This window comes from Catharus ustulatus, chromosome 4, assembly GCF_009819885.2.
Source record: "Catharus ustulatus isolate bCatUst1 chromosome 4, bCatUst1.pri.v2, whole genome shotgun sequence".
Classification (NCBI taxonomy): domain Eukaryota; kingdom Metazoa; phylum Chordata; class Aves; order Passeriformes; family Turdidae; genus Catharus; species Catharus ustulatus.
This window is the reverse complement of record NC_046224.1, coordinates 1497700-1514369: the sequence shown is the minus strand read 5'-3', so window position 1 is coordinate 1514369 and position 16670 is coordinate 1497700. Positions and strand designations below refer to the sequence as shown.

Genomic DNA, 16670 nt, shown 5'->3' with positions numbered 1-16670 from the left:
CATGGTTTATAAACCAGCTGGGGCAGTGTTCTTTATCTCATGGGATATCTCCTGTTCATGGCCATGGTTTATAAACCAGCTGGGGCAGTGTTCTTTATCTCATGGGATATCTCCTGTTCATGGCCATGGTTTATAAACCAGCTGGGGCAGTGTTCTTTATCTCATGGGATATCTCCTGTTCATGGCCATGGTTTATAAACCAGCTGGGGCAGTGTTCTTTATCTCATGGGATATCTCCTGTTCATGGCCATGGTTTATAAACCAGCTGGGGCAGTGTTCTTTATCTCATGGGATATCTCCTGTTCATGGCCATGGTTTATAAACCAACTGGGGCAGTGTTCTTTATCTCATGGGATATCTCCTGTTCATGGCCATGGTTTATAAACCAGCTGGGGCAGTGTTCTTTATCTCATGGGATATCTCCTGTTCATGGCCATGGTTTATAAACCAGCTGGGGCAGTGTTCTTTATCTTTTCACAACCCATCCTTCCTCCAGCCAGTCATTTTCTGCTCATGGCCATTGAGTCCCACTGTGGCACTGATAAAATTACTGCATCCCATTGGGAGTTGCTCCAGCCAGGGGGAAGAGCCCAACATTTCTTACCAAGATAAAAACAGAGGGTTTGGGACACTAAGGGAGCCCCTTTCTCCACTGGACTCCAGAGGAAAACCGGATTTCTCCACATCCCCACTGGAGCTTTAGAGGGAAACTGCACCTTGTACAGGAGCACTGCTCCAACTGAGCCACATCTGTCACTGCAGGAGGATGCAGCCACCATGGGATGGGACTGCTGCCAACACCCTGCCTGACGGGTGTCAGGCTGTACTCTGACTGTGTCAGGGTTTGGGGTTTGTTCTTTGTAGTGCTGTATTTCTATTTTAATTTCCCTAGTAAAGAACTGTTATTCCTATTCCCATATCTTTGCCTGAGAGCCCCTTGATTTCAAAATTACAGTAATTTGGAGGGAGGGGGTTTCCATTCTCCATTTCAAAGAGAAGCTCCTGCCTTTCTCAGCACACACCTGTCCTCCAAACTAAAACAGCAACTTTTCCTTCTTTGTCCATATATAAACCACACCTGATTATAAGCCACATTTTGGGTTTGGACCAAAATTTTAGTCAAAATGGTGCAGCTTATAATGGTGAAATTACTGTACATGAATTTAACCAGTCAAGGTGACAACCTGAGATAGAAAACTGCTTTTTTTTCCTAGAGAAATAAACACTTTTTGTGTGTTCTCTGCAGGTTGTGGTGGTGCAGGCCATCAGTGCCCTGTGCCAGAAGTACCCTCGGAAGCACAGCGTGATGATGACCTTCCTCTCCAACATGCTCAGGGATGATGTACGTGTCACACTCACTCTGAAGAGCCATTTTTTGTCATATTTGGAACTGCTTGGTGATGGGAAAGGTTTTTCCTGTCAGAAAAATGGGGGGTTGCAAAACCTGGTGGGTCAGAGCTGTGCAAAGTGCTCAGGAATTAGTGATGCCCTGGAGTGGCTGCCTGCAACAGAGACTAAACAAAATTAAAAGAAAAAAGTGGATATTTATTCAAGGCACCCTCCTGATGCCTTGAGAGGCTTCCTGGAACAGAGGTTAGACAAAATTAAGAGAAAAAAGTGGATATTTATTAAAAGGCCTTCAAAGGATTCACCTTGGGCAGCACAAGAGCCTGGCAGAGGTTACACTCAAGATGTCACAAATTTTCACACTTTTATAAGTTTTGGTTCATTTCCATTTTGGGGTTAATTGTCCAGTTCCAGGTTCTGCAGTCCCATCCCACCAGACTGCTCTCCTCTATTTGCTGTTATTTATAATTTTTGTATAAATTACACTTTTTATACCCAAAGCTGTAACAGTCCTTGGTTGTAGGGATGGAAAAGGATTGTTTTGTGTGACTGAGCTGTGAGGTGAACTTGCTAAAATTTCTATGAAATTCAGAGTTATACACCAATGCAGTGCAGAATGTGGAAAATACAAAAGCTAAAACTGAAGGCATCACACCAGAATCCTGCCACCCTAGATGGGTAACAGTCACAAGTTTTTCAGACAATTATAAGCTTGGTCCATTTACATATCAGGGGTTAATCCTCCAATTACAGCTTCAGGTAATGAAGTATTTTGAAGTCATTAATGAAGTCAATTTGCTCCCCCTCTAAGTCACTTTTGTTTGTATTTTCAGGGGCTGAAGCTGTTGGGTGTCCTTGAATTTCAGGCCTAGAGGGATTGTTCTGTGTGACCACAAAGTAAAATCCTAAAGCAGTACAGGATTTGAAAAATATAAAAGCTGAAATCTTAAGGCATCATTGGAGCTGAGGATGCTCAGAGTGCTGGGAATTCCCCTTTTTTTTTTTACCCCCCATGGTTGTTTTCTCCATGAGGGAGCTCCAATCAGAGCCTCACTGTCCCCAATTTCCCTTCTCCAGGGTGGCTTTGAGTACAAGAGAGCCATTGTGGACTGCATCATCAGCATCATCGAGGAGAACCCTGAGAGCAAAGAGTCAGGCTTGGCTCACCTGTGTGAGTTCATTGAGGACTGTGAGCACACTGTGCTGGCCACCAAAATCCTGCACCTGCTGGGCAAGGAGGGCCCCAGGACCCCGTCCCCCTCCAAGTACATCCGCTTCATCTTCAACAGGGTGGTGCTGGAGAACGAGGCTGTGAGGGCTGGTGAGTGTGGAAACACCATCACAGGATGATTGTGTGCAGGTGTTTTTATTGTAGAGCTCTGGGAATTGGGGTACAAACCCAAATCTGACTCCACATGGGTTCCAAGGGACAGGTTTTTATACCCTGTAACTGTAGAATAATTATTAAACCCATATTGTTCTATTCTGTACATTGATTTTATCCAAACATGGATATTCCTGTGATTTTCATCAGATCCCCAAACATCCTTTCTCATAATTCTTATCATGATTAAACAGTAATATATTCAATTTACCAAACAATGATCACATTTAACAATCATATTATTTATCACATGATGATTCCACAGGTGCAGTTTCACATGATCCAATAAAGACAAAGCTCAACATTGGTTCCCTTTCCCAGCCCTACCAAACCCAACCTTCCTTTCCACCCCCTGAATCTGTTTTGATGATTCTAGAAAGATTTTAACTCTACACTGTCAAGTGCAGCTCCAGACTTGCAATTCTGCCTCCTTGCATTTTTTCTCAAAAAGGAAATGAAATCTGAGATTATTTTAGGTCATGTAAGAGCAGGTTTTTATTTGGAGGTTTTCAGGGGAAGTTTTGTAGTAGACTACAAAAGATTACTCACAGGGTGTGTATGTATATATATGTACAGGGGTGAGTATATTTTAAAGGTTTTTTAGAAATGAGTAGAATTGATTAAAAGCACCAATTAAGAGGATGTCTTGTTTTGTAAGACAGAGAAATGGAGAATGTAAACCCCCTCCCTCCAAATTATTATAATTTTGAAATCAAGGGGCTCTCAGGCAAAGATATGGGAATAGGAATAACAGTTCTGTACTAGGGAAATTAAAATAGAAATACAGAATTACAAAGAAACAAAGCCCAAACCCTGACAGATGACCCATTAACAGGAGATATCCCACAGAGATCAGGATTACTGCCCCACCTGATAATAAAATCCACACTTTAAAAAAAAAATTATAGGTAAATAATCTATTTAATTAACTAAATCTCACACCATTATAAAATACATATATATATACAATTTATCATCCTAATAATTATAATATTTATATCTTATCTGCTTCAATATATCCACCCAAAAATTAGCAAAGCTAACACAATATTCAGAATTTAAAAAGAAGAGGGAGATGTTGGATTCCAGAACTGGTCACATCTTGCATTGCAAACTAAGACAGAGGACAAATGGTGATGGAATTTTCCACCAGGTCAAGTTTTTTTATCTGGAGTTTTCTCTTTGTGTTTTGTTCTTAAGAATGTATTTCAAAGAGTTGTTACTAACTTTGGTTCCCAGGAAAAACCAAAAAAGCATTGGAGTTTTGTATTCTAGAATTGTTTTGTCTTTTTACTTAGAGAAAAATTACTAAAAAAAAAAATAGCCTCTAATATAATAAACCATAGAGGTATAAATGTATATTCACACAATTAAAAAAAAATTCAAAGTAAAGGCAAAACCAAAATGGCATCAGACTGAAACTGGATTTGGAGTGGTTCTTTCCCAGTCCCTGTGCAGAGCTGTGGATGTGGTTTTATCTTGAGTTTTTTTTTTATCCTCAGATCATCTTGACCTCCTGCTTCAGAACATAAATCAGATTGTTCTGGAGCCTGCTGGAATTCAAGGTGTAACACAGGAGGAGGGGACACTGTGACTTCCCTGTTTAATGTCATTGTCACAAGTCTGTACTTCCTCAAACTGCTTCCTCTTCTTTGTGAGTGGGGATTTTCTCCGAGCTGAAATTTGATTATTTTGGAGAGTTAACCCCAAGTGGTTGCTGTAACCTGGCCCTGATCCACCTGGATTTTTGTGTGGAAAACAGATTTATCTGCAGTGGGAGCTGCTGCAAATGGCAACTGGAATATTCCACAGAACTCCAGCAAATACCTGATGGAGAATTCCCTCAGAAGAGATTTTCAGAGCCTTGATCACAAAACTATTTCCAGGAATAATTCAATCTTTCCATATCACTGAGAGGTTTATGGTGTAAATTGAGAATTGAGGGCTGTGAGAATGTGTTTGTGCAGAGCTTGGACTCCTCTGACACTCCCTGTTCTCTCTGCAGCTGCTGTCAGTGCTTTGGCAAAGTTTGGGGCACAGAATGAGAATCTGCTCCCCAGCATCCTGGTGCTGCTGCAGAGGTGAGTGGGGAAATGTGATCCCCTGCAAATTCTGATTCCAGCTCACACCACCCTAAAGTTGTCAATCCCAGTTTGGGGAGTGGGGAAAAACTTCTCCCACCTTTCCTGCATGGAAGGAAGGATCACAAGGAAGTGAGGGATGGGATTACTCATGGAGACTTGTGATGGTAATTTGGGCTGAGAACATTGCTCAGGGATGAGAAATCACTGAGTCAGTGACTGCTTTAGGCTGGAAAAGCTCATCCAGTGCCACCCCTGCCATGACAGAAGCTCCTTCCACTGTCCCAGGTTGCTCCAAGCCCCATCCAACCTTGGATCTCCCCATCCTCACAGACAGAATTTCTTTTTGATTAAAGCTGTTCCCCCTTGTCCTATCAATATCTGCCCCCTGTGAACATTTTAACACCCCTTGGAGCAAGAAAATTCCTGTGCAGGTGACTCATAAATAACATTTGTGTTCCCAGAGTTGGGTGTTCACGTTTCTTGTTAAGACATGCGAATGATTTCATTGAAATTAAACCAACTCCCCTTTGTGCAAACACATTTCTGCACAATTTGAACATCTCTGACTGTCACTGCAGTTGGGTCAGTGCCATTTTTAGCTATTTCTGATGCTGGCTGACCTTGTCCTTTTGTCCCCAAAAAGGTGCATGATGGACAGCGACGACGAGGTGCGGGACAGGGCGACGTTCTACCTGAATGTGCTGCAGCAGAGACAGCTGGCCCTGAATGCTGCCTACATTTTTAATGGTCAGTGAGAGAGGAAAGCACTCTGAGCTCTTCATTCTCATGGCTTTGCTGGCCTTGGCACGTCCATGCAAAGTGCTTGTGCTGAGAGTGGAAGATTTAGTGATTTAAAGCTGGGCTGGGACACTCGCAGGGATCCAGGGGCAGCCACAGCTGCTCTGGGAATTTAAACAGTCTGGATCTGGGGATTCTGGACAGTTAAATCTGGGAATTCTAGGCAGTCTGAATATGGGAATTTAAACAGTCTGGATCTGGGAGTTCTGGACAGTCTGGGAATTTAAACAGTCTGAATCTGGGAATTCCGGATAGTCTGAATCTGGGAATTCCAGACAGTCTAAATCTGGGAATTTAAACAGTCTGAATCTGGGAATTCTGGACAGTCTAAATGTGGGAATTCTGGATAGTCTTAAATCTGGGAATTTAAACAGTCTGCATCTGGGAATTTAAACAGTCTGAATATGGGAATTCTAGCCAGTGTGAATCTGGGAATTTAAACAGTCTAAATCTGGGAATTTAAACAGTCTGAATCTGGGAATTCTAGGCAGTCTAAATCTGGAAATTTTAACAGTCTGAATCTGGGAATTCTGTATACTCTAAATCTGGGAATTCTAGGCAGTCTGAATCTGGGAATTCTGGACAGTCTGGATCTGGGAATTTAAACAGTCTGGATCTGGGAATTCTGGACAGTCTGAATCTGGGAGTTCTAGGCAGTCTAAATCTGGGAATTTAAACAGTCTAGATTTGGGAATTCTGGACAGTCTGAATCTGGGAATTCTGGACGGTCTGAATCTGGGAATTTAAACAGTCTGGGAATTTAAACAGTCTGAATCTGGGAATTCAAACAGTCTGAATCTGGGAATCCTGGACAGTCTTAAATCTGGGAATTCCAGACTGTCTGAATCTGGGAATTTAAGCAGTCTGAATCTGGGAATTCTAGTCAGTCTATGTCTGGGAATTTAAACAGTCTGAATCTGGGAATTCTGGGCAGTCTGAACCTGGGAATTCTAGTCAGTCTATATCTGGGAATTGAAACAGTCTAAATCTGGAAATTCCAGACAGTCTAAATCTGGGAATTTAAACAGTCTGAATCTGGGAATTCTAGGCAGTCTGAATCTGGGAATTTAAACAGTCTAAATCTGGGAATTCTGGACAGTCTGAATCTGGAAATTTTAACAGTTTGGGAATTCTGGGCAGTCTGAATCTGGGAATTCCAGACAGTCTAAATCTGGGAATTCTGGACAGTCTGAGTCTGGGAATTTAAACAGTCTGGGAATTTAAACAGTCTGAATCTGGAAATTTTAACAGTCTGAATCTGGGAATTCTGGGCAGTCTGAATCTGGGAATTCTAGACAGTGTAAATCTGGGAATTTAAACAGTCTGAATCTGGGAATTTAAACAGTCTGGGAATTCTGGACAGTCTGAATCTGGGAATTCTGGACAGTCTGAATCTGGGAATTTAAACATTCTAAATCTGGGAATTCCAGCCAGTGTAAATCTGGAAAATGGAAAATCAGGAGTATGAGCTGGGCATTTCTCATTGACTCCTCCTTCAATTGACACAAATTTGAATTTTTTGCTCCATCTTTTCCAATCTGAAACAATGATGGGGGTTGGTTATAAAAGCATTTTATGTCTGTGATTGAAACCTCACCTGAGCAGAGGATTAATTAATCCATGTAAGATTCTTGGGAGTGAACTGTTTGGATTGTTATCTTCAGAGCAGCTTTTTTTCCTATTTTACTTGTTCTGTGTTTTGTGTATCAGCAATGCCTCCAGCTCTTAAAATTGAATTTTTCTGCTTTCCCCTGTGCAGGGCTGACAGTCTCTGTTCCTGGCATGGAGAAAGCTCTGCACCAATACACACTGGAGCCTTCAGAGAAACCTTTTGACATGAAAACAGTTCCCCTGGCTACAGCCCCCATCTTTGAGCAGAAAGCAGGTAACAGCCAGGCTCATGGCAGGGGCTCAGAGCCTTGTTCTCATCTCATAACAGGGACAAGTCTGTTCAAATCACAATTTATTGGTCCCCAGCCCTTGGGAAAAGGCCATTCCAGGAGCTCTCAGTCACTTCTCTGGCTTTCTGCCATGTCCTTGCACAATTTTTGAGCATTTTCACTTAGCACAGCCAGCTTTGGGTTGTTTTTTTGTCTCCCTTCTCCTTTCTTATTTTTTTTCCTGGCTCTTCAGGACTAAGGTGTGGTTTATTCCTCATAACTCAGACTTATTTCCTCTACTTTTAATTAAAAAAAATAAATTTCAGTGTGGGAAGAGCCAGGCTGGCAATGTTTGGAGCAGAATGTGTGAAACATATAGAGAGCACAATGTAAGGAATATTTAAGGAATATTTAGTGGAGATTTAAAGGCATTTAAACCTCAGGCATGGCTTAGTTGAGACAGAGCACCAAATCTTTGTTTTGTTTTTTTTTTTTTTCTCTCCACAGAGATTGCCCTGGTGACCCCCAAACCTGAGAAGGTGGCTCCTTCACGCCAGGATATATTTCAAGGTAGGAGAGATCAGGGACTGCCCAGAATTCCAGGAGAGCTGGAGAGGGACTGGGGACAAGGGACAGGACCCAGGGAATGGGGAAAGGGGAGATTGGGGAAGGAATTGCTGGAATTGCCAGAGAATCCCTGGATCCCTGCAGTGGCCAAGGAAGGATTGGAGCAGCCTGGGATGCTGGGAGGTGTCCCTGCCATGAGCTTGGAGCTCCCTGGCCAGGCAAGGCAGGCCAGGATTGTGGGATTCAGGACACTCAGAATCCATGCAGAGGGATTGGGATGGAAAGTGGGGATAGAAAAGAGAGGCCCAGGGAAGGGAGAGCCTTGATGGTTTGCTGAGATTGCAAGGGAAGGCCCTGGATGCATCAATTCCTTGGAGAGGAGATGGATCCAATGTCAGGTTCTGGAGAGCTGGGAATTGCCAGGCTGGAGAAGGGAAGGATGCAGGGAGAGCTTCCAGAACATTCCAGGGCCTGGAGGGGCTCCAGGAGAGCTGGAGAGGGACTGGGGACAAGGGACAGGACACAGGGAATGGGGAAGGAATTCCTGGAATTGCCAGAGAATCCCTGGAGTGTCCAAGGCCAGGCTGGAGCCCCTGGGACAGTGGGAAGTGTCCAGGGTGTGGAACTGAATTATCCTTAATCCAAACCCTTCTGGGATTCTCTGAAGTGTTTGGGGTGATGGCAGCATCACAACCTGTCCCTGCTGATCTCCTTTTCCTCCCTGCCCAGAACAACTGGCAGCCATCCCAGAATTTAAGGGCCTGGGTCCTTTGTTCAAGTCCTCAGAGCCAGTGCAGCTCACAGAAGCAGAGACAGAATATTTTGTTTGCTGCATCAAACACATCTTCCCAAACCACATTGTTTTCCAGGTGAGAGAATCCCCCCCTTTTTCCCTTTTGACAGAAGAAATTTGCTGCATGCTTGGAGGATTTTAGCAAAAAACCTCTGGGTGAGGGAAGGTTTCCAAATCCTTTTCCCTGTTTGCTGCTGCAGTTTGATTGCACCAACACCTTGAATGATCAGCTCCTGGAGAGGGTGACAGTGCAGATGGAGCCCTCTGATGCTTATGATGTGATTTGCTGCATCCCAGCTCCCAGCCTGGCCTACAACCAGCCTGGCATGTGCTACACCCTGGTCAGGATCCCCCAGGATGATCCCACTGCAGGTGAGAAATCCCAAAATTCCATCAAATCAAAGTTTTGGGGAGAGCTAAGAGTTGGGTGTGTGGGGTTTGGTTCATCCTCACATCCTTGGGTGTTTATTTTCTGTGTCACAAGTGCTGGTTTATAGCAAAATAATTTTTATTAGTGATTTTTAGAAATCTCCATTTTTAGAGATCTCCATTTTTAGGAAATCTCCATTTTTAGGAATCCCCCATTTTTAGGAATCCTCATTTTTGGAAATCCCCATTTTTAGGAAATCTCCATTTTTAGGAATGCCTATTTTTAGGAAATCCTCCTTTTTAGGAAATCCCCTTTTTTAGGGAATCTCCATTTTTAGGGAATCCCCATTTTAGGGAATCCCCATTTTAGGGAATCCCCATTTTTGGGGAATCCCCATTTTTGGGGAATCTCCATTTTTAGGAAATCCCCATTTTTTAGGAATCCCCATTTTTTTAGGAATGCCCATTTTTTAGGAATGCCCATTTTTTAGGAATCCCCATTTTTAGGAAATCCCCATTTTTTAGGAATCCCCATTTTTTTAGGAATCCCCATTTTTTAGGAATGCCCATTTTTTAGGAATGCCCATTTTTTAGGAATGCCCATTTTTTAGGAATCCCCATTTTTAGGAAATCCCCATTTTTAGGAATCCTCATTTTTGGAAATCTCCATTTTTAGGGAATCTCCATTTTTTAGGAATCTCCATTTTTTAGGAATCTCCATTTTTTAGGAATCTCCATTTTTAGGAATCTCCATTTTTAGGAAATCCCCACTTTTAGGAAATCTCCATTTTTAGGAAATCTCCATTTTTGGGAATCCCCATTTTTTAGGAATGCCCATTTTTAGGAATCTCCATTTTTTAGGGAATCTCCATTTTTTAGGGAATCTCCATTTTTTAGGGAATCTCCATTTTTAGGGAATCTCCATTTTTAGGGAATTTCCCTTTTTAGGGAATTTCCCTTTTTAGGGAATTTCCACTTTTAGGGAATCTCCATTTTTAGGAAATTTCCATTTTTAGGGAATCTCCATTTTTAGGAAATCCCCATTTTTTAGGAATCCCCATTTTTTAGGAATCCCCATTTTTAGGAAATCCCCATTTTTTAGGAATCCCCATTTTTTAGGAAATCCCCATTTTTTAGGAAATCTCCATTTTTTAGGGAATCTCCATTTTTAGGGATCCCCATTTTAGGGAATCTCCATTTTTAAGGAAATTTCCATTTTTAAGGAAATTTCCATTTTTAAGGAAATTTCCATTTTTAAGGAAATTTCCATTTTTAAGGAAATTTCCATTTTTAAGGAAATTTCCATTTTTAAGGAAATTTCCATTTTTAAGGAAATTTCCATTTTTAAGGAAATTTCCATTTTTAAGGAAATTTCCATTTTTAAGGAAATTTCCATTTTTAAGGAAATTTCCATTTTTAAGGAAATTTCCATTTTTAAGGAAATTTCCATTTTTAAGGAAATTTCCATTTTTAAGGAAATTTCCATTTTTAAGGAAATTTCCATTTTTAAGGAAATTTCCATTTTTAAGGAAATTTCCATTTTTAAGGAAATTTCCATTTTTAAGGAAATTTCCATTTTTAAGGAAATTTCCATTTTTAAGGAAATTTCCATTTTTAAGGAAATTTCCATTTTTAAGGAAATTTCCATTTTTAAGGAAATTTCCATTTTTAAGGAAATTTCCATTTTTAAGGAAATTTCCATTTTTAAGGAAATTTCCATTTTTAAGGAAATCCCCATTTTTTTTAGGAATCCCCATTTTTATAAATGGGTGTTAGAGAGAATTGCAGAACATGCAGGTGATTGAAATTTGGATTTATTGCCTGGAATCAAAGAAATGAGCACATTTAAAAGCATGGATGTTTAGTGTTCAAGAACAGTGAAACAAAAATGCAAATAAAATAAAAATATTCCTAATTGGAGGGTTTATTTAATGGACTAATTAAATTTTTCATCTCTTTAGAGAATCAGAAACTTATAAAATATAGGAAGGAGATTTTCTTGGACATGAAACTTCCCTTTCTGTTTTTTTGTCTCACTTAAACACCACTGAGTTTGCAGATATTTAATGTGACTTATCAGTGGAGTGGATTTTTAAGTGATTTTAATATCAGGGAAGATTAGAACTAATCTGAATTTGCTGAACTGTGAGTTTGGATCATATTCCATTTATCAGAAATCCTTGTGGATTTTTTTCCTGATGTCTACTGCTGAATTTCATGGCAGCATTTGCAATTAGTGATTTTTTCTGAGCTCCTCCTTTGCTTTTTATTTCAAAATCAAAGGAAAAATGATATTATTAAATATATCCCAGCCACATTTGGGATAAACCTGATGGATATTCCAGCTTTTTTTTTGGGATTCTTCCCCAGTGATCCAGGATTTTTGTCTTTTCCCAGTCACTTGTAGCTTCAGCTGCACCATGAAGTTCCTGGTGAGGGACTGTGACCCCAGCACGGGGGTGCCAGAAGAGGATGGCTATGAGGATGAGTATGTGGTGAGTCCAGGATTTATTCCCTATTCCCTTATCATTAATTTGGGATAAATGTGGCCATTGGGTCAATCCTGAAATCAATCTGCCTGAAACACCAAAATTTCATTTTTAGATCCTTCCACAAAATTTGCATTTCTGTCCAAAGTTTTAATGTCCTGTGGAATTGAATTTGTAAGGACAGAGAGGAGGGAAGGAAGAAATAATTTCTAATTTCTGTTTTCAGATTTGCACCCTAAACATTGGAATATTTGGGAATTGTGTGGTTAATGATGGGGATGCAGTCAGAATTCAGGAAGAAATAAAGATTCCTTCTGTAGCCAGGCTGGGAGAGCTGGGAATGTTATCCTGGAGAAGGGAAGGATGCAGGGAGAGCTTCCAGAACATTCCAGGGAGAGCTGGAGAGGGACTGGGGACAAGGGACAGGACACAGGGAATGGGGAAAGGGGAGATTGGGGAAGGAATTCCTGGAATTGCCAGAGAATCCCTGGATCCCTGGAATTTCTAAAGCCAGGTTGGAGCCCCTGGGATGTTGGGAGGGTTGGAACTGAATTATCTTAAAGATCCTTCCAACCCAAACCATGCTGGGATTCCATGGATGCTGAGGAGATGTCTCCATGGATTGTGAGGAAATGTCTCCATGGATTCTCAGGAAATGTCTCCATGGATTGTGAGGAAATGTCTCCATGGATTGTGAGGAAATGTCTCCATGGATTGTGAGGAAATGTCTCCATGGATCGTGAGGAAATCTCTCCATGGATTCTCAGGAAATGTCTCCATGGATCCTGAGGAAATCTCTCCATGGACTCTGAGGAAATCTCTCCATGGACTGTGAGGAGATGTCTCCATGGATTGTGAGGAGATCTCTCCATGGATGCTGGGGAAATGTCTCCATGGATCGTGAGGAAATGTCTCCATGGACTGTGAGGAAATGTCTCCATGGATTGTGAGGAGATGTCTCCATGGATTGTGAGGAAATGTCTCCATGGATGCTGGGGAAATGTCTCCATGGATCGTGAGGAAATGTCTCCATGGATCGTGAGGAAATGTCTCCATGGACTGTGAGGAAATGTCTCCATGGATTGTGAGGAGATGTCTCCATGGATTCTCAGGAAATGTCTCCATGGATTCTCAGGAAATGTCTCCATGGATTGTGAGGAAATGTCTCCATGGATTGTGAGGAGATCTCTCCATGGATTCTCAGGAAATGTCTCCATGGATTCTCAGGAAATGTCTCCATGGATTCTCAGGAAATGTCTCCATGGATTCTCAGGAAATGTCTCCATGGATTCTCAGGAAGTCTCTCCATGGATTCTGAGGAAATGTCTCCATGGATCGTGAGGAAATGTCTCCATGGATCGTGAGGAAATCTCTCCATGGATCGTGAGGAAATCTCTTCATGGATCTTGAGGAGATCTCTCCATGGATTGTGAGGAAATGTCTCCATGGATGCTGAGGAAATGTCTCCATGGATGCTGAGGAAATCTCTCCATGGAGTCTCAGGAAATGTCTCCATGGATCCTGAGGAAATGTCTCCATGGATCCTGAGGAGATCTCTCCATGGATACTGAGGAAATGTCTCCATGGATCCTGAGGAAATGTCTCCATGGATTCTCAGGAAATGTCTCCATGGATTGTGAGGAGATCTCCCCATGGATTCTCAGGAAATCTCCCCATGGATTCTCAGGAAATCTCCCCATGGATTCTCAGGAAATCTCTCCATGGAAGCTCAGCAGGGGCTGCAAAGGGCTGTGACCCATCCAGTGATGGCCTCATTTTCTGCTCTCCTTTAATCTCACAGATATTTTGTGTAAATATTTTCAAGGTTTACAAATGACACCATAAATAGAGGAGTTCCAAATGGTTCTCCTGGAAATAAAACCAAACATTGTCTTGGTTGCTGTGGGCTCTTTTTCCCTTTCAATGTAAGGATCATCTCATAACTGGCCTGAAAATTTCCAATTTTTTTTTCTTTTTTTCTCCCAGCTGGAAGATTTGGAGGTGACAGTGTCTGATCATCTCCAGAAGGTTTTAAAGCCCAACTTTGCAGCTGCCTGGGAAGAGGTGGGAGATGATTTTGAGAAAGAAGAAACCTTTGCACTCAGTTCCATCAAAACCCTGGATGGTGAGCTAATCCCTCATTTCCTGATCACCCACCTGCCATGCTGGGGATTTATTCAGTCTAATAAATCATTGAATAATTTTCTTTTTCAATCTCTGAATGCAGAAGCTGTCAATAACATCATCAAGTTCCTGGGCATGCAGCCCTGTGAGAGGTCAGACAAAGTGCCAGAAAACAAAAACTCTCACACCCTCTACTTGGCAGGTAAGTGTTCCTGCTGCTGGATTTCATGTTTCCTTTCCACACACATTTTTCTAAATGAAGAGAAATAGTTTAGGAAATCCTAAATAATTTTGGGAGTTTTTTCTCCGTAGATTTTTCTAAATTAAGATAGTTTAGGAGATCCTGCTGTTATTTTGGGAGATTTTTCTAAATGAAGATAAATAGTTTAGGAGATCCTGCTGTTATTTTGGGATTTTTTTCTCTGTAGATTTTTCTAAATGAAGATAAATAGTTTAGCAGATCCTGCTGTTATTTTGGGAGTTTTTTCTCTGTAGAAAGAGTTGGTTTGGTTTTTTTTCTCTGGAGTGACCTGGTGTGTTGAATGCAGCTGGTCCTAACTTGGAGAGCTCTGCCTTGGATGTGCTCAGGCCGAGCTCTTGGGATGGGGGAATTCCACCTGTGGCACTGGTGGAGAATCTCTGATTTGAGAGCTTGCAGAGCAGAAATTGCATCATGAAATCCCTTGCTGAGCTCATGGCAGCAGGGTGATCCTGGCAGTGTCTGCTCCTCGAGTTTCTGTTGCTGAACCAGCTTTTCCTGGTTCTCCAAACCTTTCCCAGCTCCCTCAGCTTTTCCTTGTTCTCCAAACCCTTTCCCAGCTCCCTCAGCTTTTCCAGGTTCCCCAGCTCCACTCCCAAGCCCAAAGCTGATCCCCTGATTCCAAGGAATGTGCAGGCACAGGATGAAATCTGGGAAGGTGGAAAAGGGCTGGAATTGTCCTGCCCTGCCTGATGTAGAGACCAGGATTCCATGATTTTATTGCCAATTGATTTTTTTTTTTGTGCAGCACCAAAATCCCAAATTCTTCATTCCCTGATTTTCATGGAATTCCTTCCCACTTTTCCCCCTTGTGCAACTCCAGGATGAGCTGGGACAATCCCAAATTCCTCATTCCTTGATTTTCATGGAATTCATTCCCACTTTTCCCTTTTGTGCAGCCCCAGGCCAAGCTGGGACCAAAATCCCAAATTCCCCAAATTCTTCCTCATTCCCCAATTTCCATGGAATTCATTCCCACTTTTGCCCTTTGTGCAGCACCAGGCTGGCACCAAAATCCCAAATTCTTCTTCATTCCCTGATTCCATGGAATTCCTTCCCACTTTTGCCCCTTGTGCAACCCCAGGATGAGCTGGGACAATCCCAAATTCTTCATTCCCTGTTTTTAAGGAATTCATTCCCACATTTCCCCTTTGTGCAGCACCAGGCTGGCACCAAAATCCCAAATTCTTCTTCAGGGACTTGTGCAGAGCCACCAGGACCCCCCTGAGCCTCCTTTTCTCCAGGCTGAGCCCCTTCCCAGCCCCTCCAGCCCCTTCCCAGCTCCATTCCCTGACCACTCTCCATCCCCTGCAGGTCCTTCCTGAGCTGAGGAGCTCAGAACTGACCCCAAATCCCAGCACAGGGCACAGTCACTTCCCTAACCCTGCTGGCCACTCCATTCCTGCTAAAATCCAGGTGCCATCCTGGGCACATCTGGATTCACATCCAGCTGCTGTCCCAGCACCCCCAGGGCCTTTCCCAGCTTTGCAGCCTGGAGAATTCCATGGGGTTGTGACCAAAAACTAAACCTGAGCTGCCCTCAGTCCTGGATCAGGGCTGGATCCCTCTGCTCCTGTCCCTGTGCCTGGAGCAGATCCCAAATCCCCCTCAGTGATCCCAGAAGGTCCTCCCTGAGCCTCCTTTTCTCCAGGCTGAGCCCCTTTCCATCTCCCTCAGCTTTTCCTGGTTCTCCAAACCCTTCCCAGCTCCCTCAGCTTTTCCTGGCTCCCAGCCCCTTCCCAGCTCTGTTCCCTGCCCTGGACACACTCCAGCCCCTCCAGGGCTGTCCCCAGGGTTCCAGGGTGTCCCTCAGGGCCTTTGCTCCTTTTCTCCAGGCTGAGCCCCTTCCCAGCCCCTTCCCAGCTCCATTCCCTGGCCACTCTCCATCCCCTCCAGGTCCTTCCTGAGCTGAGGAGCTCAGAACTGACCCCAAATCCCAGCACAGGGCACAGTCACTTCCCTAACCCTGCTGGCCACTCCATTCCTGCTAAAATCCAGGTGCCATCCTGGGCACATCTGGATTCACATCCAGCTGCTGTCCCAGCACCCCCAGGGCCTTTCCCAGCTTTGCAGCCTGGAGAATTCCATGGGGTTGTGACCAAAAACTCAACCTGAGCTGCATCCCTGAGCCTCTCCAGAGTGACCTGTGCCTGTTGCTTTGTCCCAGGTGTGTACAGAGGTGGCTGTGACGTGCTGGTCAGGTCCAGGCTGGCACTTGGGGACGGTGTGACCATGCAGGTGACAGTCAGGAGCAAGGACGAGACGTCGGTCGATGTCATCCTGGCTTCTGTGGGCTGACACTTCCAGCACTGCCCTTCCTGCAATCCCTCTTTATTTTTCTTTTTTTTTTTCCTTCTCTGCATGTAGTTTTTATCCCTCAGTTTGGGAAAAAAAAAATCTTTTGTATGATGTTGCATTAGTGGCTGAGCCATTCCCTCGTTGTCACCCATTCCCACCTAACTTATGGCATCTCAAGCTGGGAGGAAACAGAATCAGATTTTTTGTCAAAATTGCTTTTTATTAACAGAAAATAAACACTGGTTCAAGTGGTGGAATTCATATGAATCACTGTTAAT

At 43.0% G+C, this 16670-nt stretch overlaps 1 protein-coding gene across 1 annotated transcript in view; it reads left to right on the top strand.

Annotated features, from left to right (window-relative positions):
• Positions 1-16653, top strand: part of COPG2 (COPI coat complex subunit gamma 2) — a 31428-nt gene extending 14775 nt beyond the window's left edge. Inside the window, exons 13-24 of the mRNA XM_033058578.1 lie at positions 1247-1342; positions 2425-2668; positions 4737-4812; positions 5459-5562; positions 7373-7498; positions 8001-8063; positions 8790-8929; positions 9054-9225; positions 11620-11717; positions 13698-13836; positions 13939-14037; positions 16262-16653. Coding sequence (XP_032914469.1) covers positions 1247-1342; positions 2425-2668; positions 4737-4812; positions 5459-5562; positions 7373-7498; positions 8001-8063; positions 8790-8929; positions 9054-9225; positions 11620-11717; positions 13698-13836; positions 13939-14037; positions 16262-16392 — 1488 coding nt within the window. The 3' untranslated portion in view covers positions 16393-16653. The remainder of the gene's footprint in view (positions 1-1246; positions 1343-2424; positions 2669-4736; positions 4813-5458; positions 5563-7372; positions 7499-8000; positions 8064-8789; positions 8930-9053; positions 9226-11619; positions 11718-13697; positions 13837-13938; positions 14038-16261) is intronic.
• The last annotated feature ends 17 nt before the right edge of the window (positions 16654-16670 follow it).